Raw genomic sequence first — 24,107 nt, 5'->3', positions numbered from 1 at the left:
CAACACCACCCCTTTCAATTGAAGGTCCAAAGGAGACCCTGGGTTAACTTCAGGGAGTCAATAATTAGCTTCACGTGACTGCTGAATGCCAGCGTTAGCAAAAGTGAACAGGTAGCATAAAGACACCCTGGTATGTTGAACTTTCTTCATAGTACAGGCCTCAGGAAGAACAGCTAAGGCCGACCTTAGCAATAGCTTAATAAAACAAGCATATTGATATCATCACAATTTAGAGATCAACAGCAAGCTTATTTTGGAGATGAGGTGAAACAACTTTCTTCTAACGAGGGGTCTAAAATGAGTCGTTGTTAAAAAAACAAACAAACCTCAAAATCAAACCACAGCTGAACATATGATTAACACATTCCCTTTCAGAACAGACTGTGAAGTTGCTAAATAACGAAGCCCTTAAATGTGAACCTTTGCAACGAGAAGCTGAGCACTGGCTATAAAATATATAACAAAATAAACCAAACCCATCAACCATATTTGCACTGCCACACAGAAAGAAGTAGAGCAACCATAGCTTTATATTTACACATTTGATTTTTTTTTTTCCTTTTTAGGCTATAGAGTAATTCAGTTAAGCTACATTAAATAATTTAGTTATCATACGCCTACCAGCGCAGGACGGACTATCTTATTTTCTGGGAAAAGTACAACTGAAATCAATTTTAACTTGATGTCACAGAGTGTAAAATGATTATGAAAAGCTAATCAGTGCTCTGTGACAACAGAAATACTGAGCTGGGTGTGAGAACAAATGCATTCAATTATAAACCCACCAACATAACGGGAAAAACTTTGACTGAAAAAAAGCTCTTCCATCTTCTTTCAAAACTTTTCCCAAAAGTTGGGCTTGACTGGGATTCATCAGTGTTGTTCTTCATATGCATTTTTTCCTGGTTTGAGGTTAATCGGAGCATTTTAAGAATCCAAAAATCACTGCATTTTCCGATATTCTTGTTGTACACAAATGTACAGAAAGTTGGAGTACATACTGCACATGAGAAAATACGAGCCTGTTATTGTACTTTTTCAATCTTTTGTTAAAAATCCACAAGACATCTTCGTTATCGTGGATCGAGCCGATTACGTCCTCGCTCTTTCTCGCCTGCACTGAAAACTGCAGCGGTGCAACAAATTTCGCTGTCCTGCGCTCCTCAGACGCCACAGTCGCTGGTTCTGTCTTGGACTTTGCGAGTCAGGATGAGCACGGTAGACAAGGAGGCAACGGAAACGTGGAAGAGGAGCTGCCACGCGTTTCTCAAGCCGAGCAGGTGCAAGTTGCATAGGACGATCACACTTAACAGAGTGAAGCACTTCAGTTTCTTCACAGATGAGTGGAAAAGGTAGAGGTGGCACTACGGAGCGATTCACACGGAGAAGCGTCAGAGAAAGATGGACGGCAGCATATTTCTGTTTGCAATCAAGAGTCAAGCTACTATGTGAACTACTATTTACCTGAAAAACACAGCAAGCAAATGCCAGGAGAAATGCCACAACATTCCAAATGCTTTCATAATCATCCTGCGAAAACAAAAATAATACATAAACTTTTAAAAAAGTTGATTTGTTTTCCGGTCTCAGTCGGCTTGCTGCGTTTATTTCTGATTAATTCACCCAATTTGTGCACACCTCATGATAACAACTCAGCTTTCACCGTAAAATGCTAATGCACAGCGGTCAGTTCAGCCAGCTTACCTTATCTGTAATTAAAATTAGCTTACGCAAGCCTATTTCCAAATATCCCGACTTAAACAAACAAACAAACAAACTGGTTTGCTATGCAAGAGAGAAAGTTACAACTTATGATTGTTTTTCACATCATTTAGACTCCCCAAATAAACAGCACCATTAATAATATTTGAAATGACAGTAATCAGATGCCAGCACTAATTGTACCTGGAACGTGTACTCCATGAGGTGAACCCCACGGATAACATTCAAAGACGCACACATGATATTGAGGATGAGAGAGAGGATGCCCGGGGCCGTCACTGGTTCCAGTCTTTGATTTTGACCTGTTAAACACAAGAAAGCGACAATATAAACACTTCAAAACAAGAAAACACAATGAGAAGCAAGAAAATATCCTCATTCCTGCATTACAAAGAATTCATACTGGCTGTCAAAGGCAGGAAGCAGAGTGCTCTGTTTCAAGTGCTTTTAGCCTTACCAGATCCAGGACCCTGCTCCATGTGCCCATTTGCAGTGCCATTGGTTAGCTCCACCTCATCCAGGTTTATTACTTGAGGTGGATGGATCCTCAGCTCCTCCTGGACTTCTGCCAAAGTCACCTCTAGGGCCGGGCCACCACTGTGGTTGTACTGCTGCTTCAGCTTCTGAATAATGCTGTCTGTCAGTTGGCAGCAAGATTCAGAGGTAAATTCAAAGATTTAATTTATTTAATTGTGTGTTAACACATCTTAAATTTAAAGCAAAAGAAAGAAAAAACTTTTGCAATCCCAAAAGACACTATCAAATCTATATGAGGCAATTTCGCTCCCCTCACCAAATTCCAAAAATGGATATGGCCTGGCTGCCAAGGCAACAACAGTGCTTTTGAAGCATGCTGTGAACTCCCAGCGCAGATCTTCCAGGAAGCAGAAGGCTTTAGCAACAGGGAGGCTGCAGTGACACACAGTCATGTAGGATACACCCTCTGAAGAGACGAAGCTGAACAGGTGAGAGGAGAAAAGGTGTTTAGTAAACAAACAGCCTGAAGCAGCGTGACGTGGATGCCCCTCTGTTCACATGGACAACACTGCGTATGTCGACCGTACCACAAAACCAAATACGTGCCGATTTGCTTTAAGGCTGTGTGTTGTGCATTTTTGCAGTTAGACAGGTTCTTATGAATCTGTGTGCTGCTGCTGCTGCTTTTCGTTTGTTGCGTGCTTACTATATATTGAGCTCCTGGCCCTTAATGGTCCCTCTGTCGGGGAAGCGGGCCAGCGCCTTGCTGATGGTCTTAATCTGCTGCTTCCTCTGCTGGAGCTCTCGGTTGTGTTCAAAGTCTGTGGAGGCTGACAGGGGGAGTCCATCCCTGACCCGAACCACAAAGGCAAACAGGATCACAGACATTATCCACTCGGTCCATGAAGCACACACTGCCTACGCAGAGCACAAAGCAAGATCAGATTACTGTTATCATATTGATTGGAATAGCACATTTAAGTTGGGGATATAGTGCTGATGATAGCTGTTATATAAACTGTCAGTAGTATAAATAAATACAGCTAGTATCATGCTAATAACACATAAAATAAACTGAGCTGTTAGTCTTACACTCAAATTTAGTATTCTATATTTTTTACACTACATTTTCCTTTCTTATCAAATTGTGTGTTATTATTCTATTATAATAAAATACTTCATGTAGAATATTTTGGTCACAATATTTCTTCTTCTTCTTCTTTCAGCTGCTTCTGCCCCCATCGGACCCTATCCTCAGAATTGTCCTCTGGCACACCAACTCTCCGCATGTCCTCTTTCACTATACATCAACAAAGCTCCTCTATGGTCTTCCTCTTTTCCTACTGCCTGGCAGCTCTGTATCCATCCACTACTCCTGCTTTCCACATATCCAAAGCATTTCAGCCTTGCCTCTCTAACTCTCTAGCTCTAAACCTAAACAAAATAAACCTAAACCTAAATAAAATCTTAACATTCTCACCTCTGGCACCTCCAGCTGTGCCTCCTGTTTTTTTGTTTGTTTTTTTGTCAGTGCCACCGTCTCCAAACCATAAATGAAAGGAGGTCTAACTTGCAAACCATCTAGTAAAACTTCCCTTTCACTCTTGCTGGTATCCTTCTGCCACTAATCGCCCCTGACATTCGTAACACTCCCACCCTACCTGCCTTGTTTTGGATGGTTGAATCCAGGTATGTAGCCCATCGACATTCATTACCTTTCCTCTCCCTCTTAGTTTACTAACTTTCATTCCTCTTTTCTCCGGACAATACCTGCACCTTTTCAGGTTCTCTCCCACTTGCTCTTTCCTCTAAGTACAAATCCCAACGTTGTCTGCAAACATCATATACCAGCGAGACTCCTGTCTGACCTCACCTGTCAATTTGTCCATCACCATTGGTAACGATATTTGTCTACGTGAAATGTGATATTGTTTTCATTAATTCTCCTTACATTAACTAACTAAATAAATAACTTTCCGAAAAAAACTAAACACTGCATTTCAGACTGCATTAGGTTTAGTTGGTGTGAATAGATGGTAACTGAACAGGGAAACTGCGTAGGTTTAAAATCTCTGTAGTCTCTGTAGTTAAACACCACTTAGAAATCTTTGAGCTAAGACAATTTAAACACTCGTGACAACATCTCGTTGCAGCTTACCTCATTATCATGGGTTTCATGCTGCACCTTGTCCCTAAGCTATTGTAGTTGAGCTGACTAATGCATCTTATCACAAACAAAAACACGCCATAAGCAGGCAGGAAACCCGCCCCAGCTTCGCGATGCAAAAGCAATCAATGATCGATAAAGAGAGCCGTCCTTAATAACGACTTATAATAGCGAAGTAAGACCTTAAATCAAAATTAGTCCAGCGAGCTAACTTCAAATGTGCTTCCTGATACAACAAAACCACAACAAATCTTCTACGGCAAGCCGAAAGGGACAAAACTACTAAACTGCCCACCCACCAGTCGGCTTTCTAACCAGCACTCGTCACTCAAAAAAGGGAACTCAAATGCTAAGTGGCGACCGTCAGTGACTAGCTGATTCTTGGCTAGCTACTGTACAGAGGTAAGTTACATAGATCAAAGCTTTTAATAACCTTTGGTAGGATTTTCAGCGTTGAAATAAATGCTAACAGTCTCTGCAAACGAGTGATTTTTTTTTTTACGTAAGCTGCTTAGCTAACTTTAGCCAGCTCCTAGCTGTTAGCTCCGCCGCTTTGGAAAAGCGCCTAACATTTGTGTGAACAGTGTTCTCGTTGTAGCCTGGGGAGATTTCACACCGTTTTAATACTCGCAGCATGGCTTAAACCCTCAGTAACCTTAGGTCGTTTTCAGATAAACCCGAGCTACAAGGTGTGCCGTGCTGGCTGCTAACGTTGTACAAGAAATGCAAAAGGACATTCTCGGTTTCTGGGTTTACAGCATTGTTTTAAGGTTTTGTGTTTTGTTTTTTGTTTTGTTTAGTTTTGTTTTGGGGGGGGGGGGGGGGGAGTGCGCTTTAGTGGTTACTGTAGTCTGCATGACATGCAAGGTAAATATCTAAAGAGCTCAGTGGAGGAGGGACTTCTCCAGAAGTTGGTTATTGTTTTCTATTCGTAGCAGCCACGATCTAACTGTTCATGCAGATGCCATTCCTCGTTAACCAAACATAGTCAAGGCTAGTAATATGACACGAGTTCTGCTGTAAATGCAATGCAGCTCTGCTTATCTGAAAAGACAGGCCTCTTAGGCGGCTATGTATAGATTCAGTATTATCATCTTGACACCTTGATATACTTCCTCCTGTGCAGTAATGCCAGAAAACACTCCAACTTAACACCAAGCTCACTTCTCTTCTTGTGTTCTGGGGGAAAGCTAAAGTTAAACTATAGCTAATAACACAAAACACTGCAGCTCATGTTCACTCACATCTCTGCACAGTTAAAAAAAGAAAAGAAATATTGAGCACATACCATGGACATGAAAAGAAGAGAATTTGATGAATGCACATTGCTGAGAAGTTGTTGTGATTTCTTTTTTTTTTCTTTTTTCCCCCCTCTTCCGTACTGTGTTGCACTTTCATTACTCGTAAAGCTCTTTGGCAGTTCAGTCTGCTCACCCACACAAATTCCAGATAGACCAAACATTTCCTTGTACTGTAGCTGTCATTAAAACTGCATTGCTCAGACTAAAAACATTGTGGTTTTCCAACTCATGGCTCAGCAGTAAAGCTCTTCAACAAGTTGGTGCATGGTTTTGAGGAGATTTCTTTTTAATGTGTGTGTGTGTGTGTGTATATATATATATATATATATATATATATATATATATATTTATTGTCACATGATGAAGGTAAACATTGGGATCTATTGATGGTGCTTGCTTTAATTGTCTGCTGGGTGCTTGTCCATATATAAATCAAACATGCTCAAACTAAAAGCTGTAAATACACTTCCAGGTAGGGCTGGGCCATATTATACCGTTCACGGTAATACCGGTATAATGTTAGGCAACGATAGGAAAATGAAATATCGCGATAGAATATGAGTAAAACGCGCATGCGCAGTGCCTTTGTTTTCATACGCACATGGCCGATTGTTGAGTGAAACAGATGAACCAGAATTGGTTTGTAAAAATGGTGCAACTTCCGTGATGTGGAACTGGTTTGGTGTTTGTCCGTCAGATACACAACAAAGCACATTTTTTTGCAGAACATGCAAGCGGCCGTTCTAAGATGCTCTTAAATCTGGGAGTAATCTGGGTCCTAAATTCCGTATTCTTCAGGTCAAACAACACTGCAGCATCACTTAGAGTTAAAAACTGTCTAAATTCTTTCATCTTTAATAAAACGATCAGCATTGCTGCTTTACCAGGTGTAACTATAAAGTTTAACTTCCAGGCATCCATGAAAACAAAATGTATTACATTTAACGGAGTTAGAAGTTAGCAGGAAGCTAGCGGAAGTTAGCTCGCTAGTTTCGCTAGTTACCTAAGCATGATATTGCATGTTCTGACTAAGAGATTTCTGAAAAAATTCAAACGTACAGCTCTGCTATCACTTCCAACATAAATGAAGACAGGAAACTAAACAGCAGTGACGTTTGTAGGGTTACTGAAGTTGGGCTAGCTGGTATATAATGATGTGCTACGTGATCGCTAGCGACACAGCTATGTTAGCATAACATAAACAGTGAAGCTGGAGGACGAACACTAACACTTTTCCACTTATAAAAGTTAACGTGAAGGTTCTTCATGGTTAGAGACAAATGCAATCGCGTGGCAGGATGCTGTAAACGGACCAAACTTCAGTCAGGAGAACAACTGAGATAATCCATCCACAATAGGAGGTTAGTCATTAATATACTGCAACAACATGGGAATAGAGCAGCTACCAGAGAATTCAACATTAATGAATCAATGGTACAGAAGTGGAGGAAGCAAGAAGAATGAGTTTAATAAAGTTTGATTTATCTGACTGCTTTGTTTCGCTTAATGTGCCTTATAATCCCGTGCACCTTATGGTCCGAAAAATGCGTACTGCACACTGCAGTTTAATGTTGCAAAGCACCTCTTTTTAACTTCAGTGGATATTATACATGGTTATGCTCAGGATATGTCAGCCCATTTCTACTGGAAATGCCTTTTGGTTAAACTTTCAGCAAGGAATTTGCATTTGCACTGTTACATTTTTATAAAGCTTTAATGTACATAAAAACCAGCTTCTTGTTTAAGTGAAAATAAATGGAAGGTTGTCTTTTTGCGCTAGTAATGTTGTGGAGTTGTATTTTGTCTCACATCAATTATATCGTCGGTTATATCGTTATCGCAAATTTTCAAATATATATCGTGATAAATATTTTTGGCCATATCGCCCTGCTCTACTTCCAGGTTATTGTTAATGTTACAAAGCAGGCTCAGCCAGAGTGGTGACATTTCAGTGTTTGTCACAGAGCAATAAATATACAGTAAGGAGTCTGTGGTGCGCTCTGCTCGGATTTGCATAGCCTCTGTATGTCCCCACAGACTTCTCTCTCTGTCTCTCCCCTACCATTGCTCTCTCCTCCCCTTTCTGTTTCTTCCTCCTTTGCTGTCATTTAGTTTCTCCGTTGTATACAGCCTCTTTCCAATGTGCTGTGTCTCTGTTGGCTTAAACATACGTATAAAAAAGGGGGGGGGGAAGCATTGTTTTTTGTTTTTTTTTTTATGCTTAGCTTCTTTTGTTTTTGCATTTTAGGTCATCTGGACTTTGATCGCAATGGGGGTGAAAGACCGCCCTCAGTGTTACTTTGATGTGGAGCTCAACCGGGAGCCAAGTAAGGGAAATCCTTATCAGTTTACAGGTGGAGGGAATAGTTAGTTAGAGCCTACCTTAACTTCCATACTTTGAACTGATATGTAAAAAAAGGATTTTTAAATTAATGTTATGTATAGATTTTGTTTTTGGTGTTCAAGCTTTTCATTGATATTCATTTACAAAATGAAAGTGGCTCACTCAGTGGTGAATAAACTTGATAGACTGGTTTAGCGTCAGCTGTATCTGTGCTGAGAGGTTATATTTCTATATAACCCCTGATAGCTGCTCAGAATGGAAATATTGACCAGACTGTTTTAGTGACTTTATCCTGAAAGATGTAGCTGATGCCCTTCTTCCACAGCTGCCCCTCACATAGTATCAGACTTGCCATTAGCTACAGAGAGGTTTCTGTAATAGAAACTTGTAGCTTGTAATAGAAAATGTAGCTGTGAACTATTAAAGATTGTTTCCGGTTGTTTACATGTTGTTGTTTATATGTGATTTATTTTGACTTTGTTTAAAGATGATACTTTTAGTGACTCTTCTTTCCCCCTTATGTGTCTTGTAGTTGGGCGTATAGTCTTTCAGCTTTTTTCGGATATTTGTCCCAAGACCAGCAAAAACTTCCTCTGTTTGTGCACTGGTGAGTAATCCTCATTCAGAGATATCTTCCAGTCAAATGTCATGACCTTACAGCATTTCGTTAATCGCATATTTGAATAATTCTGCTTAAAAATGTGATTCAACATGGCAAAACCCAGACTAAAGTGCAAGATTTTCACTACTTTAACTCTAAAATTTCAAAACTACTTGATTAACATGGAAAAACACATTTCATTTATGTAGCTTTCTTTTCTGTGTATTTGTTTAAATTCATTTTTATCAAATGTCAAATTGTCCCCAGTGGTTTCATAACGATGCAGGTAAATAGTGAATTGTAGCAGGTTTTTAAATCGCCAAATAAATAATCCACCAGATAAATAATCCACTTTGTTGACAAAAGGCTGTTTATCGATCAAAGTCTGCACAGCATTATCACCACAGGCTAAAGACTGAAGAGTCGGCAGGATCGCTGATGTGGGAATTATTGTCCAGCGGTAGTAGTGCGTCAGCACTCGTTGGTAGTCCGTTGAGCCACCTGCACAGATTGTCCGTTGTCAGATAGGGGCAGTGTCAAAAATCTCTGGGGTACTCTGAAGCTGCAGAGAAGAGTGATGGCACTATTGCCATTGCCATTCATGGCAGATTGCACAGTGTTTTAGTTTCATTTAGTTTTGTTTCTGCAACACTGAGTTGAAGACACGTATGAAGTGTATGATAGTCAGTTTTTAATTGCCATTTTAATGATATATCCATACACAAGCTCATAGTTTGACACACTACACATGGAGGGAAGCTACAGCAGTTTGAAAAGATTAGACTTTCTTGAATAAACACACACGGCAATGTCTTTGCTTCCAGTTTTGACTTCTTTCCTTTATCAGCACTGACGTGGCGACACCTAACCTTCAGGAGAATACTGCACACACTACCTGCGCTTTAACAGTGAGCGTAAACAGAAGTGGTTCTGTGACAGTGATAACATCAGCGTGCAAAGCGACTAACTAAAAGCTGAAGTGAGGGGAAAACAAAGTTAAAAACAACAAAATTCATTTACTGCACCACACCAGTCCGTAGTTTTCACGCTGTATCTTTTCATCTGTGATGGATTTTTTGGGGGGTGCTTAACTTCCTGTTGAACTTTGAAGGAATTTACAGAAACATATTTGCAGTGGTTTAAACCTCTTTCCAAAGGCTCGTCTGCTTGTACAAATGACCATAAATAAAGTGTTAAAGGGGCAAATTTCACTCGCTGACTGATCGAGTCACAGCTTTAGAGAAGAGGTTTTCTCTCACAGTCGAGAAGTTTGCTGAAGTTTAAGCGTCAGAAACTGTTCAATAAAATAAAATTTCTGACATAATTTTGAGAGATAACGTCCTGTGATGTGCTGCATCACAGATGTTGTCAACCTCATCTGTTTGGCCTTACAGAAGTGCAACTTAACAAGGTTTATCCAAGCACTGCAATACAATAGCAATGAGAACGTTATTAAATAAGTGAAATAAAATGACAATAACGTAATAAAAAACATACACCATTTTATGACTTATGTTGTGGCTGCTCTGTTTTCTAGATATTTCATCACACAGAGCAGTGTAGTGTACTGTAGAGGCAGTGGTTTGCCTAGAGAAAGTCATAAATCTGCAGACACATAGCCGAGCAATCCCCCCCGTCTCATTTTTCACCCTACCTGGCCAACGGGAATGCGATGGCAGCAAAGGCAGACATGGGAAAAGGCTCGTTAGTCTGTTCCTGAACCAACACATGCACAGACAGCACACCAGTGAAGCAGTAATACACACCCGCATTCAGCTGGTGCAGTTTGCTGACTTTCTCAAAGTTTCTAATGTGTCCTTTTAGAATTGGATCAGCTCACTCCAAAGGAAACCAAACCCCTGGAACAGTGCCGAAGCCAAAGAAGTAAAATACTAAACCCTTAGCTTAGCTTTTCAATAGGACACACAGCCTCTTTCTGCTGAAAGCCACCTTCAACACATCACCACATCTAATTAAATCCTGCCTTCACGTCATTTCACCCCAGGAGTAAGGTGACTCTGGAGGGTAATAGCTTTGGGCCAGTATTGTGTCCCCGGTTAGTATTGGTCCAGTGGAAGATTTATTAATGAATTTGGCAGTCCTCCAAGGGAGTACCAGCAGGATGCCAGACCAAAGGCATATAGCTTACTGAAAGCCACCACCCAAATGTGGTTTTCATTCCTTTGTGGCAATATTAAAAGCCTTTTGTTTCTTAAAACCATCTAGTAAACACAGAAGCACTTTGTGTATTAGCAGGTTGAGTGTTTTTGTTTTTTGGTGAGAGCTCAGTTAACATGAATGTCATTGCAGGTGAAAGGGGAACTGGGAAAGTCACAAGGAAAAAGCTGTGCTACAAAGGCTCCACGTTTCACCGAGTTGTAAAAAACTTTATGATTCAGGGAGGCGACTTTACTGAAGGTAATGTTATAATCCCCCGTTTACCTAAGAACGTGTTCACAGTGCTCCACCTTTTTCTAATTTGCTAGTTTGTTCGTTTCAGTCCAAAATCTAATGAAAGCCAACAGAGCGTAACACAGCTTATGTGAGCGGGGCGAAAAAACCTCTCATTTGGGTTGTTTTAAAGATGGATTAAATGCTCTCCAGGTGGGAAATGTTTTTCAATAATAACATTAATTACAGGCCAAATTAAAATGGGTAAAAACTGATCAAAGCTGTTAATCTCATCAAAGTGCCAACATACCGTAAACATGCTCTGCGGCTTTGTTGTGGGTGTTCATGGCAGGAATCCAGGAGACTACAGTTTCCTGAACATGGCAGCCACTTCAAAAATGAGCCCAATAAACATGAATCACTGCTGCCTTTGCTGATGAGGCAGCATCTTTTTCAGCGGCTACACACAATTACACTGCTGCAATATAAAGAAGCTGCTGTGAATTTATTTGACTTTATTAATCTTTGCAGGAAATGGAAGAGGAGGGGAATCCATATATGGAGGCTACTTTGAAGGTATTTGGAATATCAAGTTATCTAATAATCTAATAATAGTGATGCATATCTATACTAAAAAAACAAAGCATGCATATAAAGTTGCATAGATGGTTAATGGGTTTTGTGTGCGAATTGTTCTATGTTTGACTGCGCTGACCTTCACTTTTCCATTGTGTAGTTCTTCTATGTAGTAACAGCAGTAGGCTTTATCAAATCAAGATGGAGAGTAGGCATTCTCTTTACTGAAAGCTACAATCTTCCTGCCTAAAATTTTCAACATATTCTCTTATTTATAGAGTGGTCTTTTGCAAAATGAAAAGGTAAGAGATGTACACAGCTCCGTAACACCATGCCAACATCGTCCCCACCACCTTCCTCAGTCAGTGAAAGCAGTGCAAATGCTCGCAGCGTCACAGATTCACATTTGTACTGAAAGGTCCCCCCCCCCCCGCTCAGATTAGGGTTTTTATGTTAAATAGGTGGAACTAGCAGGACATGGAGCCAGAACCAGACGGGTGGTTTTGCTCATTAGTAAGAAGATATTCCACTTTTAACTTTTATATTGTATATCATCTCTTTGTTAAAACTGTACATTACGGGGACTATTTTGTTTTTGCAAAGCACTCATTAATCTCCAGCTTTGAAAAACCCCTTGAAACTTGAAGTGATCCAACAGCGTCGCACCGCCTTATGTTACTGTTACAGCCGTAACTGCTTTTTCTAAGCAGGGCCCTCAAAGTAAGCACTGTCAGTGATGGTGCTTACTTTTGAGATGGACCAGACCCTCGTTGAGAATCTCCTAAATCAGTGGTTTGGACATTTTTCTCTAACTTTTTAAAGCTTTTAGAAACAAAGCTTATGTCACCCTGCTAAACCCAAGGGTGAACTCCAGAGCAATATGTAAACCAGACTTCTAAACACAACTTGCAAAGTTCATTCCTGGTAGCTGTGCAAGCAAAAGCTAATGGTTCCTTTTATAAATTCGACTGAGTGTGTTTTCTGGAACTCCTACAGCGGATTAACCCTCGAATATATCAGAATGCAGCTCTGACTTGAAGACTGTGATGTAAGGTTGACTTTGAGAAATGCACGTAATATATTGCACACATCAGCAAGCAGATCTGCTTGTAGCTATGATGTGAACAGAAACCAGTGTGGTACCTTTTCATCTGAAAAGTGCAAGTTGTTGAAAGTCATTACTGGTTTGGTACTTTATAAACAGACTGCAGTAATATTTGGCCCAACAGAAACCTTTTGTTAGAGCTGACTTTATGGAAGGATAGGTTGGTGAGACAGCGAAAAGCTTTAATGAATTAATAAACCTTTTTGTTTTGTTTTTTTTAAATGATTATTTTTATTAACACTTGAATCCTCTGCATCTGCCCCCGACAGATGAGAACTTCACTCTCAAACACGACAGAGCCTTCCTGCTGTCGATGGCCAATCGTGGGAAGGACACCAACGGCTCACAGTTTTTTATGTGAGTAACTTTTAAATTAAAACATTGCTTTTAAGAACTTACCCCCCAACCACCATTATTTTACTGTCATTCTTAAGAAAGTTTCTTATTAGTTTTTGCTTTCTATCCCTTTTTTTTTCCTGTTTTGAGATTTTAGAGTAGAATTTGTCATTAAGTGTGACCATCAGCAGTCCCTTCTTCTGTGTGCAGTTAGTTTCAAAGTGCAGAGAAACATTGGATTCATTCTTTTTCACCTACAATTGTTACATTTTTTCTCTTGCCGTTTTTGTGTAAAATTTACAGAAACTCTAGCATCCTGCTCTTCCAAGGTAATGTGTCTCAAAGGCTGTGTTTCTCTCTCTCCTGACTGTATTTATCATTGAGTAGTTTGTCTTTGCAATTGTTGGACTTGCTTAAATATTTCACAAATGGCTTGAGGTGACTCAAAATGTTATTTTGGCTTCCGTTGTCACAAAAGCAGGTTCTGAACATACGATTGACATTTTCCTCCATGATTACAAATTCTCGAAGGAGGAAATGTAGATATGTAGTCTTTGTGCAAATTGATTTTTATAACAGAAAAAATGATAATGTAATTTACCACACTCTGCTGTTGAGTGTTTTCCTAATTGAGTTGCAATCAGATGTCATTAAAGAAAGGTTTGTTGCACAATTCCTTTTGAGATTTTCCCTGTGGTACAGTAGCATCCCCGCTTTGATCGAGGTATTTGTTTATTGTTATTCTTTTCTCTTTTTTCCCACTTTCATGGCCCGGCTTCCACCTTTGGTTGACTCCCCACCTCACTTACTGCTGGATTATCCATAATCAGCACAACTAAGATGGCGCCTCATCTTGATGGGTAGGTACATCTGATATTATTATTTCACATTCTAATTCTATATAGAAATCTGAAAATGAGACTTTCAGTGTATTGATATGAAACTTTTTGGGGAAAAAGAATCCCAACATCCCAACAACTATTGTTAGGTTTCTATGTTACTAAACTGATTATAGCATGTTTGGCGTTAGTCACACAGGCTGGCAATCACTCAGCAAGCACCTGTTGCTTAGGAAAGATGTGTATTCCTTGACCGGTTGCTGAATATTTGCTGGCTGTCACTAAGTGAAATGGGTTGCAAATAGGTTGGTTCACCAAAAACCCTCCTGGTGGTTCCTTTGGTCTTTAGCAGATTGCCTCGGTCACTCGTAGTTTGCATGGAAGACGCTGTGCAAACAACGTAAACGGACAATTTTACCGAGCATCAGGAAGCAACCTCCAGCAACCACTCGCAGTTGCTAGCTGTTAAGCAGGCCTGTGTGAGTGGGATTTTAATAGATTAGAACCCTTTTGGTAGTTTTCAAACTTTAGCTCAATGTACTGTGCTAATGTAGGATATTCTGTCATAGGAAGTTGATTGAGGCAAAACCTAAATGCTCTCCAGGGCTTAAAACTAACATAATAGTACATTTAATGTTGCTTTTAGTTTCAAGTCTGTCTTGCGTCTATGCAGAGTCCACGTCGTCTTTGGTCTGGTCATCTCCGGATTTGAAGTGATAAAGAAGATTGAGGGGCTGAAGACTGATTCTGCCAGCAGACCGTACGCTGACGTGAGAGTGATCGACTGTGGTCAGCTGATCACCAAGTCTGCAAACGATGGTACGTTCAGTAACCTTCTTAATTGGAAGGATTAGCTTTGTTGTATTTATTCATTTATTTTTGATAAGTAAATCTGATGAAAAGGTCCCATGCATCCTGGGTACTGTAGTTTTTGGAGAATTGTATCCAAATTTTTTCTTTGATCTTTTAGAAGATACTATTAGACAATACCCTTAGACCCACTGTATGAAATCTTTGGGTTTGTTTAGATTAGATGTGTTGCCACTCAGCCAGTGTAGTGTGACTGTAAGTTTTGTTATAATACAAAAGCTTTAATAGAATATCTGTAGTGAAAGTTACATATTTTATGCTCATTTGTTTTTGTTTCCAGTGAGGGATAACGTGTGTTGCCTGTGATTATAACTGGCTCGTATTTCATGCTCATGTTCATTTTGTTGGCGTTTGGATGCCAGCGTCTCCCCCCGCCACTGGCATTAACACGGGGCGTGTAACTGGATCTTCTGTTTAATGAGGATCAGCGAGGTGATCTCTGTGGAGTTCAGTTGGCTTCAGCCCACCTGACACTGCCAGGGCTGCTTTCATTGCCTTGAACATACCAGGAAAGAACAGACAAAGCTTTTCTTGTACTTGTACCATCATGAAAATGACTCCTGGCGTCTGAGCTTTCCCTCTTCTTTTACTAACTATACGAGTCAAGTATTCTTCAGAATTAGCACATTTTAATTTATTTCCACACGTTCTGTTGTATTTCTTCCTGCAGTGCTAGAAGGCAAGCGGAAAAGAACTTCCCATTCTGCTGACTCGTCCCTGAGCTCCCATGACTCGTTCTCCCAGTTCTCCTCAGTGGAGTCTGAAAGTGAACTTGATGAAAAGCACAGGCGTTACAAGCAAAAGAGACATTCGAAAAGTAAACGGCCTAAAAAGAAAAGGAGACTGTCAAGGAAGGACAAAGATGCAGATAGTCTGCCTTCCAAGCAAAGGTGATTTTTATTTATTTTATTATGTAAGTTCTTGTTCATGATCACATTATAACGTTTTTTAATAAATACTTACACATATCTTGTGTGTTGTCAGTTTTCACCAATTGACTGTATAGACTTCAGTACTGACATCTGTAGGAGCTTTTTGTTGTTTTCTTAATAAAAATATAACTGCTGTCACAGCCCTGTGGGAAGAGAGCTACGAGAGGGAGAGAACGAGGTGGAAGAAGAGAGGGAGCTGGGTGGGAAGAGAGAGAAGCCCGTTGTTCGGCCAGAGGAAATACCACCTGTGCCAGAAAACCGCTTCCTGCTGCGACGGGACATGCCATCTCAGGAAGATAAAGCAGATATGTCAGTTCAAAGTTGTGCTTCATGTATATACTTTTTTTTTATTAATGAGCAACCAAAACACTAATCTAAGTAAACACAGCAAGTGCTGCAATTTGATTTCAATTTCAAATTAATTTTCAGAGTTGAAAAAGAAGAAGCAACTCTTCCAGCTGACCCGAAACCAGCTGTGTCCAAGTCTGGACGGAAGATCAGAGGCAGAGGAACGATAGTAAGCTCACCTCAACTAAGATCAGAGATTGCTAACATAATGTATATGTAAATATTCAAATTTTTGGATTTCTTTTTGAGTCACAGGAGTGAATTTTGTAAAACGTGTTTATCTAGTCTAACTCTTATGCAGAATTAGTTTTAATGAATTGTTTGCAAATGCACAGTTTTTACTTTTTTTGTCTTTCGCAGCGGTATCACACTCCTACGAGGTCTAAATCACGCTCTGCATCTGTAGAGGAGCGTGGAAGCAGTGAAACTCCACCGCACTGGAAAGAAGAAATGAAGAGAACCAAAATTTATCAACCCCCAAGCATCGAGCGGTGGAGCAAAGGAGACAAGTATGACCAAGTGTTTTCCTTCCTAACTTTAAACACTAGTTTTCCTTCTATTTGCTTTCATGCGTCTTTTGGCTTAACAGATTGAATGACCATTCCTCAAGCAGATGGGACAACAGAAGCGACTCTGCGTGGTCCCAGTCTGCAGAGCACTCCTCAGACCACAGCTCGGAGAGGTCCAGCCAGCGCTGCCAACAGAAGAAGGCGAAGAAGAAATCTAAACACAAGAAAAAGGCCAAAAAGCGGAAACATAACAAGAAGAAGAGTTCCAAGAGCAAACATCAAAACCAGTCAGATGGAGAAAGGTCTGTGTCTTCAGAGAAAGGGTGCAGAAAATCTCATTCGCTAACTCGTTCTTCTTCGAGTCAACACCACTCTTCAAACAGAAGGAGACGCCGATCCTCGGGGTCATACGGAGATTCCCGATCCTACTCTAAGTCATACACATCCAGTCGATCCAGATCTCAAGGAAGGTCCCTGTCTTACTCAAGATCTAGAAGCCGGTCTGGATCTAGAGGGCGATCTTTCTCTAGATCTAGGTCTTGGTCCCATTCTCACTCCCGGTCTAAATCAAGGTACAGATCCAGATCTTTGACGCCACCCAGAAAAAGGAGTTTTTCCAGATCTCCGAGAAAGAAAAAAACAAGCAAACCAGCCACCATGATCCCTGTGAGTGAGAAGCTTCAAGAGAGCAAAGTCGCACCTGTCCCCAGACTGCCAGCTGTCCCGGCTCCTGAAAGTGTCCCTGTGATCCCATTGAGCGACAGTCCACCTCCCTCTCGCTGGAAACCGGGTCAGAAACCATGGAAACCCTCCTACATCCATATTCAGGAAATTAAAGCTAAAGTAGCTCCCAGCAACATTTCCTCCACTGGGCAAGCAGTCGATAGCGCAGCAGATAAAGCTCAGACTTCAGCTACGCCAAAGTCTCTGCCAGGTGACTCTGAAGACAACACAGCACAAAAACCTTCACGGCGCTCACGCAGCAGGTCATCCAAGAGTAGATCTTACAGCCGTTCTTATAGTCGCTCACGGAGTCGGAGTTACAGTAGGTCCAGGTCCAGGTCCACTCATCGGCACAAGAGCAGGTCATCGTCCTACAGCAGATCAGAGTCTGAAAAGTCCCCAAAAACAAGTAACGCAAAGAAGGAGTCACTAGACAAGGAGTGGAAGGAGTACTACAGTTCTCTGAGCAGAGTAAAGAATTTGGATAAGTTAATTTCAGTAAACCTTAGTCAAGATGGTCACTCAGGATCGGAGAACAGGACAGACAGTGAGCGCAGCCCTGGTGTCATTGGCTCTGTGGAGCAAATAAAAGACAAGGGAAGCTCAGAGGATCTGGAGACGAAGCATTGCAGTTCAGTGCCAGCAGAGACTTTTAATAACAAGTCTGAATGGGACAGTGACAGTGATAAGGTGAGCCAGAGCAACAGCGCTATCCCATTGAAAATGCAGATAAGGGTGGCTCAGTATGCCGAGTCTCTGGAAAAGAAGTTATCTTCGATCTCTGGATGGAATTCAGAAAGTGACTCTGAAAATTTAACAGCCAGGACATTAGCTATTTCTGAGAAAGAGGAAGGGGAAGCTAGTTCAGAATCGGATTATGAGATTTCCAGAAAAACATCTGATGGAGGGAATGCTCCGGCAGCTTCTGGTCAGTCAGAGGAAAGCCCAGAGAAAGCGGCAGAGCCAGAGAAGCACAAGAGCAAGAAGAAAGCTAAACGTAAGCATAAACATAAGAGGAGAAGTGAGAATAAAGGCAGTTCCCACCACAGTAAGGACAAGGCCAAGAAAACTAAGCGAAAACATCAGAAGCTGAAAGAGACTTTTCACTGGCAACCACCTTTAGAGTTTGAAGAGGAGGAAGAAGAAGACGAATCCAAAAGGGAAAGACATAGTCCTGGAAGAGTTGTTAAAAAAAGTGCTGATGTTAATAACCTCAATGCAAAGGACCAAACTGCAAGCTGTAATCCTACTAAAGAAGAAGAAAGGGGGCAACAGAGGACAAAAGAAAGTATCAACAAAAATGCAAAACACACTGAACCTCATCTAGAGTCATCCAACAGGAATAGCGCCAGCGATTCTCACTGGCCAAGTGTCCAGGAGCCGGAGACATTAGATGACATGGACATTTGTACTCCGGAGCATGATGCTGAAATTGTTGAACCTTCAGTCTCATGTCATCCTCACAACAGCGTTCCTAAAATAACCCTAAAATCTACCTCAAACTCTTCTGAGATGGAAAACAATGACACTGCTTTATCTCATAGCAAAGAACAGTTTGCCGTTAGTTCCACAACAACAGCTGGCGGATCGCAAGACAAAGGAACCGCTGGCAAGCCTGCTGCCACTGTAATCAATTTAAAATGGAGGCCACTGAAAGGAACGTCAGCTGTACAGACTGTGAATGCTCCCCCTGTCACTGTGAAAAATGTCCAGGCTCAAGAGAACCAGACCGGCAACATGCAGGGAGTGAGAATGGAGATAAAAAGCAAAAGCCGGGTCCGACCGGGATCTCTGTTCGATGAGGTCCGTAAGACCGCGCGGCTCAACCAGAGGCCGAGAAACCAGGAGAGCTCCAGTGAAGAGAGATCCCCCTCTGTGGGAAATGCAAAGGGAACGTCACGCACACGGTCTCCAAAGACGTCCAGGTCCTTGTCTAGAAAGTCCCGCTCTGTTTCCAGTCACCGGTCACGCTCCCGGGGGTGGTCCCACTCCTACAGCAGGTCCAGGAGCAGATCCCGCAGCTCCAGCTCCTCCTCCAGGTAAGTGAGAATAAAGCACTGCGATGATTTACAGACGCCACCTTTGAATCTTAATAAATTGTTTGATGTGAGTAGGAATGGTAATCAAGGACCGTTTTTTGTAGAAAACCGATTCCCAGTAGTCCAATTCTTTGGGACTATTAGTCTGGCTGCTTATCGATCAATCTTGCACTCACGCTACAATCAGCTGACTTTAATTCACGTGACAGAGGAAAATACCAACTTAGTCTAGAGCGTGGTTATGTACGAGATCAATGGTAAAGTGGAAAACTGCATCCAGGACAGAAACAACCGCATTATGCTGCTAACACAACTTCAGTTCTTTGCAAACAGCATAGTATAACAAATTACTTGTCCCAGTAGTAATTAAGTAACGTGCTGCATGACTTTTAAGAAAAGTGTTGTGTGTAACAATGACTTTTTGAGTAACGACTCTAACACTGATCACAACAAAGAGGGGAAATCTCAACACGCACAAACATTTGACCCACAGCATGCATTTCATTTAGATGAATGTAATTTCTTTACTGCTGTTTAACAATGGCATTGACTCTCAAAACTGAGCCAGTGAGAACCCAATAACAATTGATAAGAGAATCGAATGGATAAGTGATGCTGATAATGGAATCGCTAAATTCTTTTCAATTTCCATCCCTGAATGTGAGTGAGATGTAAGTTACAGCATCGTTGCTGTTTTAGGAGCCGTAGCCGGAGTTGGAGGAGACGTGGGAGAGGACGATCTCGCTCTCGCAGCACCACGTACCGCAGTTACAGGAGTCACAGGTACACTATGAAACACTCATGGGACAAGTGCAAGATCTGATAGGGAATATTCTGTAGTTGGCATTTTAGATTTCTGTGTTGATTCCTAAGAAGAAAACTCAAAAATGTCTTTATAAATGTGCCCACAATGTTTTAACAGTTACTAATCTATGATGTTGAAGTTAAACCTCTGATTTTTGGTGTTTTCTGTTGTTCCCGTCAGCCGGACGTACAATAGAAGTCATTCCAGAAGCCGCTCATATATTCGCCGGAGAAGATCCAGGTGTGTGAGGACACTTAAGTCACATTTAGAAATGTGGAATTGTTCATAGAAACGCAATGAAGTATGTTGAGCTTAAAAAATGGCAATATAATTGTAACTGAGAACACGTATAAGTTTGTAAGAGATCAGTTGATTTTTTTACAGCCCTCATAATTTTGGCCAAATATCGCTGAGGTTGTGAATATTTTCTGCTTCGTCTTATTAAGCAGCAGGTTTACCAGCAGGACTGTTGGTCAGACAAAGAAACGTTTAGACTTTTGATAAATAGTATAGATATTTCAAAACCTAAAAGCATGTGCAGATCCATCAGTATTTTCAATAACATTTCATGTGGCACCACAGAAGATGAATGCTTGAAACTGGAAAAACAAAACTCGGTACAGTCAGATTGATGGGATTGTTGTAATGATCGGACTTTAGACCAAAAACAGGATCCATATGTCTTAAGATGGACACAAAACTTTGAGCTGAAGGTCTTTAAACAGGGCTTGAAAGGTTTTACAGTAGGGCTGTGCGATATGACCAAAATCTCATATCCCGATATAAGACATCTATCGTCCCGATAACGATAAAAATCACAAAATCTTCTGTAAATTCTGTGAATCTCGGGCAGCTCGACTTGTGTGAAGTGTTTCCAGCTGGGCGTCGTGTACCTGGAGTCGAGTGTTTTAACTGACGCGTGAAACTATATATTTTTAGACATAAGTTGTAACGGCCGCCGTTTCTTTGTGAGTATTTATTACACGGCGTGCTGCGGGGAAAAGCCTGTTCTAACGTTTGAGTCTAAGGTTTATTTTTTAGCACCTGACGGCTCTTTTTTGCTTCTCATCCCTAAATACTCTACATACTATTTCACGTGATTCAGTTTATTTTGAAAAGTCTCAACAGGATCTTGAGCTTTATTGTGAAAGGTTTATGTGGAAAATAAACAAGCGGACACGCGATGCTGTTACCGTTGTTGTTGCTAACGACAACGCATAAAAACAGGCGCTTGTCCGTTCGTCGTGTGGTTATATTAAATATAAGAGAAAGAGAGAACTTTAAGAAATTAATATAGCCACTACAGTGACCATCAAAACGATGAAAAAATATTGCTGTAAACAGTTTATTTTGCGACACCACGAAACAAACGATAGCGTAAACTGATCCGATAGACGTTTTTATATCGTCATCCGATCTATATCGTTATATCGAACAGCCATATTTTACAGGGTAGTAAAATTAATACTGAAAAGTCTGCTGTTGGCACTAAATGTCACCTTTTAAAATACAGTGTGTCAAAGAGAATCATCAGAATTAAAAATATATTATATTTTATAGTAATGGACATAAAATCTTGAAGTAAATGGCTTAATATAAAATTTTACACACAAAATTGAAAATATCCACAAGTGCTCAATGTTAACACACGGCATCCATACGATAGTCAAACTAGTCCAGTACTTTTGCAAGCACATCTGGAGCCACAGCTGTTGTTACGTATCAGAAACCACATGAAACTCACCAATCCGCTCTTTCTAACAGTACATTCTAACAGCCGATTCCCTGACACATTGTGTTCCCTTATACAGTGATCTGTTTACCATTGTTGAGCTTGTTTTTCACCGATTACAACTATTAAAATATTTAAATTCTCAGTGATGTTGTTCTTGTTTGCTCATATCTATTATTGTTGGACTGCATGTCCTTTTAAAATGATAAGTAACCCACTTTTTGCTGCTTAAAAATAGTTAAAGTTAAGCTTATGAAGCCCTGATAATTACTTTTGAGCTGTATTTGTAACCATGTCAGAAATGGGTCTTAAAGCTCTACATGTCATGACTGAATTCGGTGTCATTCTGTTGCTATTCCCAAAATAATATCTGTGTTGTCACCTGGCTGGATGTTAATGCAGGTCAGACTCCTATGACAGCTATTCCAGTCGGAGTCGGAGTGTGAGCAGGAGACGAGGGCGCAGGCGAAGTGACAGCTACAGGAGCTCAGACCGCCGATCGCGGTAAGACTGAGTTCCCAGGTGAACTCTGACAGACACTAACGATGTGGCCAGTCTCACTTCAACCTTTTCGCCCTCTCAAATCTTTCTGTCCTGTTGAAAATCCTTGTTTTTTCACATGTGTTTTGGTGTATTTAAGATAAAAGAAGCCAAAACACCCCACTAAATGTTCTCCACACGTCTGTGCATTGTAAACACCTCTGCAGTGCCTCAAAGGTGAAACGTTTTCTTTTGTCTGCAGGTCGTATGGCTCGTCCAGTCGCAGTTCTTCTAGGCGCAGGAGCCACAGTCGCAGCAGTCGGTACAGCTGAGCTGCGCCTTAAGGCAGCCTGCTGGTTTACACCCGATGAAAAGGATCAGAACCACAAAGTCTGGACAATGTCATATATTCAAAGATCAGCTCCTAAAGCTCTAAGAGGAAGAATTAAATCCAGTCTTATGGTCAGTTTAACATGGTTGTGTATGTCCACCTGGCACAAGCTGGCATTATAATTACTGAGGAAATGAATGTAAATTTATAAACCACTTTACAAGCTGATACAAAGGCCTCCTTTTTGGGGCTGTCACAACAAGTGGCTGAAAATCTGCCAACACAGTCCATCAAACAGAAAGTTTGAAAGTGAAATATACTCTATACTTAATACTAATATTATGACAAATATGCTCTAAATAATTAAATAATTTTATATTCATGGATTGTGTTTTCTACTTCTTTTATACACTGAAGTTGTTACAGTTTAAGAGTCCAATCGTCTCAGTCTTGATGTGTTTTTGAGGTTTTGCATTAAGCTTTGAAAGTTTTCCTAAAGTCATCACTGAATGGAATAATTTGTTTTTATAACTTTTTTTTTTCAGTGCTTTTATTTTATTGTATCATGAATGTTCAAACTAAACTCAAAGTATGGTACCACAGATGTAGGTTTATTCAGTTCTAAATGTTTACATTTAATAAATACCAACACATCTTGAACTCTGGTCTGGTATTTTGTGTTTTTCTTTGCTTTCTCAGGATCTCTGAATTATTTGTACCTCAGCAATGGTGCCATCTACCTTCAGTTTATATCTGTAGTGTGTTTAACTATGTGTGCTTAAGAGAACAAAACAGTAAGCCCCACCATGAAGTGCTAACTGTGCCATATTCAGTCAAACGGATGATGTGGATTCCAGTTTTCTTTCATTACAAATAGAGCAATGATTCCAATCATGTGTTACTTGTTCTAAGAACTGTCCATGAGCTACATGTTATGGTCAATAACCACTGTATTAGGTAGTGCTACAGTTTGCCTTTAGGACTGCTAAATTCCTGTAAACATTCCTCAGAGATTTGTCCATATTGACATGACATCATCACACAGTTGTCGGCTGCACATCCGGGATGAATCTCCCGTTTCACCACATCCCAAAGGTGCTCTATTGGATTGAGACTGTGGAGGTCATTTGAGTACAGTGAACCCACTGTCATGTTCAAGATTGTGCTCAAAACAGCCTGGAGAATGTAGCTACACTATGGTCATAAAGGGAAGGATGTGGCGTTTAAACTATGTACAGTCGGTTGGTACTAATGAGCTCAAAGTGTGCCAAAAAAATATCCATCACACATCACAGCACCACCACCAGTAGCTTGAACTGTTATTATGATGCAGGATGGATCCATGTTGTTTATGACAAATTCTGACTCAATCATTTAAAAAAAAAAATAAAATCAATCTTGTCCAATTTTGGTGAGTCTGTGTCAACTGTAGCTTCAGTTTCCTGTTCTTTGAGTGGTGCTGGGCGTGGTCCTCTGCTG

General features: G+C 40.7%; 2 protein-coding genes across 5 annotated transcripts; one reads left to right on the top strand and one right to left on the bottom strand.

Annotated features, from left to right (window-relative positions):
- Positions 1–1,026: 1,026 nt before the first annotated feature.
- sec22c (SEC22 homolog C, vesicle trafficking protein) lies at positions 1,027–4,550 on the bottom strand. The gene is made up of 7 exons (XM_085362917.1): positions 4,358–4,550; positions 2,906–3,117; positions 2,516–2,679; positions 2,180–2,359; positions 1,906–2,024; positions 1,465–1,530; positions 1,027–1,364 (listed from the first exon to the last, which is right to left on the bottom strand). Exons 2-7 carry the CDS (start codon positions 3,085–3,087, stop codon positions 1,164–1,166), a joined length of 912 nt encoding a protein of 303 aa, XP_085219043.1. The 5' UTR covers positions 3,088–3,117; positions 4,358–4,550; the 3' UTR covers positions 1,027–1,163.
- Positions 4,551–4,699: 149 nt separating this feature from the next.
- Positions 4,700–23,102, top strand: nktr (natural killer cell triggering receptor). Of its 4 annotated transcripts, none has more exons than XM_085362914.1 (17): positions 4,700–4,768; positions 7,916–7,994; positions 8,544–8,618; positions 10,923–11,030; positions 11,535–11,579; positions 12,954–13,041; positions 13,851–13,880; positions 14,533–14,678; positions 15,400–15,619; positions 15,803–15,970; positions 16,091–16,178; positions 16,370–16,518; positions 16,623–19,280; positions 19,980–20,063; positions 20,266–20,325; positions 22,220–22,321; positions 22,560–23,102. In XM_085362914.1, exons 2-17 carry the CDS (start codon positions 7,937–7,939, stop codon positions 22,627–22,629), a joined length of 4,149 nt encoding a protein of 1,382 aa, XP_085219040.1. In that variant the 5' UTR covers positions 4,700–4,768; positions 7,916–7,936; the 3' UTR covers positions 22,630–23,102. The 4 variants fall into 4 exon arrangements, with proteins under 4 accessions (XP_085219040.1, XP_085219039.1, XP_085219041.1 ...); XM_085362913.1 differs by having other exon boundaries at positions 16,599–19,280; XM_085362915.1 differs by lacking the exons at positions 4,700–4,768; positions 7,916–7,994; positions 8,544–8,618 and adding an exon at positions 11,858–11,881 and having other exon boundaries at positions 11,012–11,030; positions 16,599–19,280.
- The last annotated feature ends 1,005 nt before the right edge of the window (positions 23,103–24,107 follow it).

Source organism: Diplotaxodon limnothrissa, linkage group LG9 (assembly GCF_057381915.1).
Source record: "Diplotaxodon limnothrissa isolate DT_005_m linkage group LG9, D_limnothrissa_male_GT1.1, whole genome shotgun sequence".
Taxonomy (NCBI): Eukaryota; Metazoa; Chordata; class Actinopteri; order Cichliformes; family Cichlidae; genus Diplotaxodon; species Diplotaxodon limnothrissa.
This window is presented reverse-complemented; position numbering and strand designations above follow the sequence as displayed.

Coding starts and splice junctions, on each gene's coding strand:
- nktr (XM_085362913.1), top strand. CDS start 7,937: ATGGGGGTGAAAGACCGCCCTCAGTGTTACTTTGATGTGGAGCTCAAC. Junction 8,619..10,922: donor CTTCCTCTGTTTGTGCACTG/GTGAGTAATCCT, acceptor ATGTCATTGCAG/GTGAAAGGGGAACTGGGAAA. Junction 13,881..14,532: donor ATGGCGCCTCATCTTGATGG/GTAGGTACATCT, acceptor GCGTCTATGCAG/AGTCCACGTCGTCTTTGGTC.
- sec22c (XM_085362917.1), bottom strand. CDS start 3,087: ATGTCTGTGATCCTGTTTGCCTTTGTGGTTCGGGTCAGGGATGGACTC. Junction 2,680..2,905: donor GGCCAGGAGCTCAATATATA/GTAAGCACGCAA, acceptor TCACCTGTTCAG/CTTCGTCTCTTCAGAGGGTG. Junction 1,365..1,464: donor TTGCTTGCTGTGTTTTTCAG/GTAAATAGTAGT, acceptor ATCGCTCCGTAG/TGCCACCTCTACCTTTTCCA.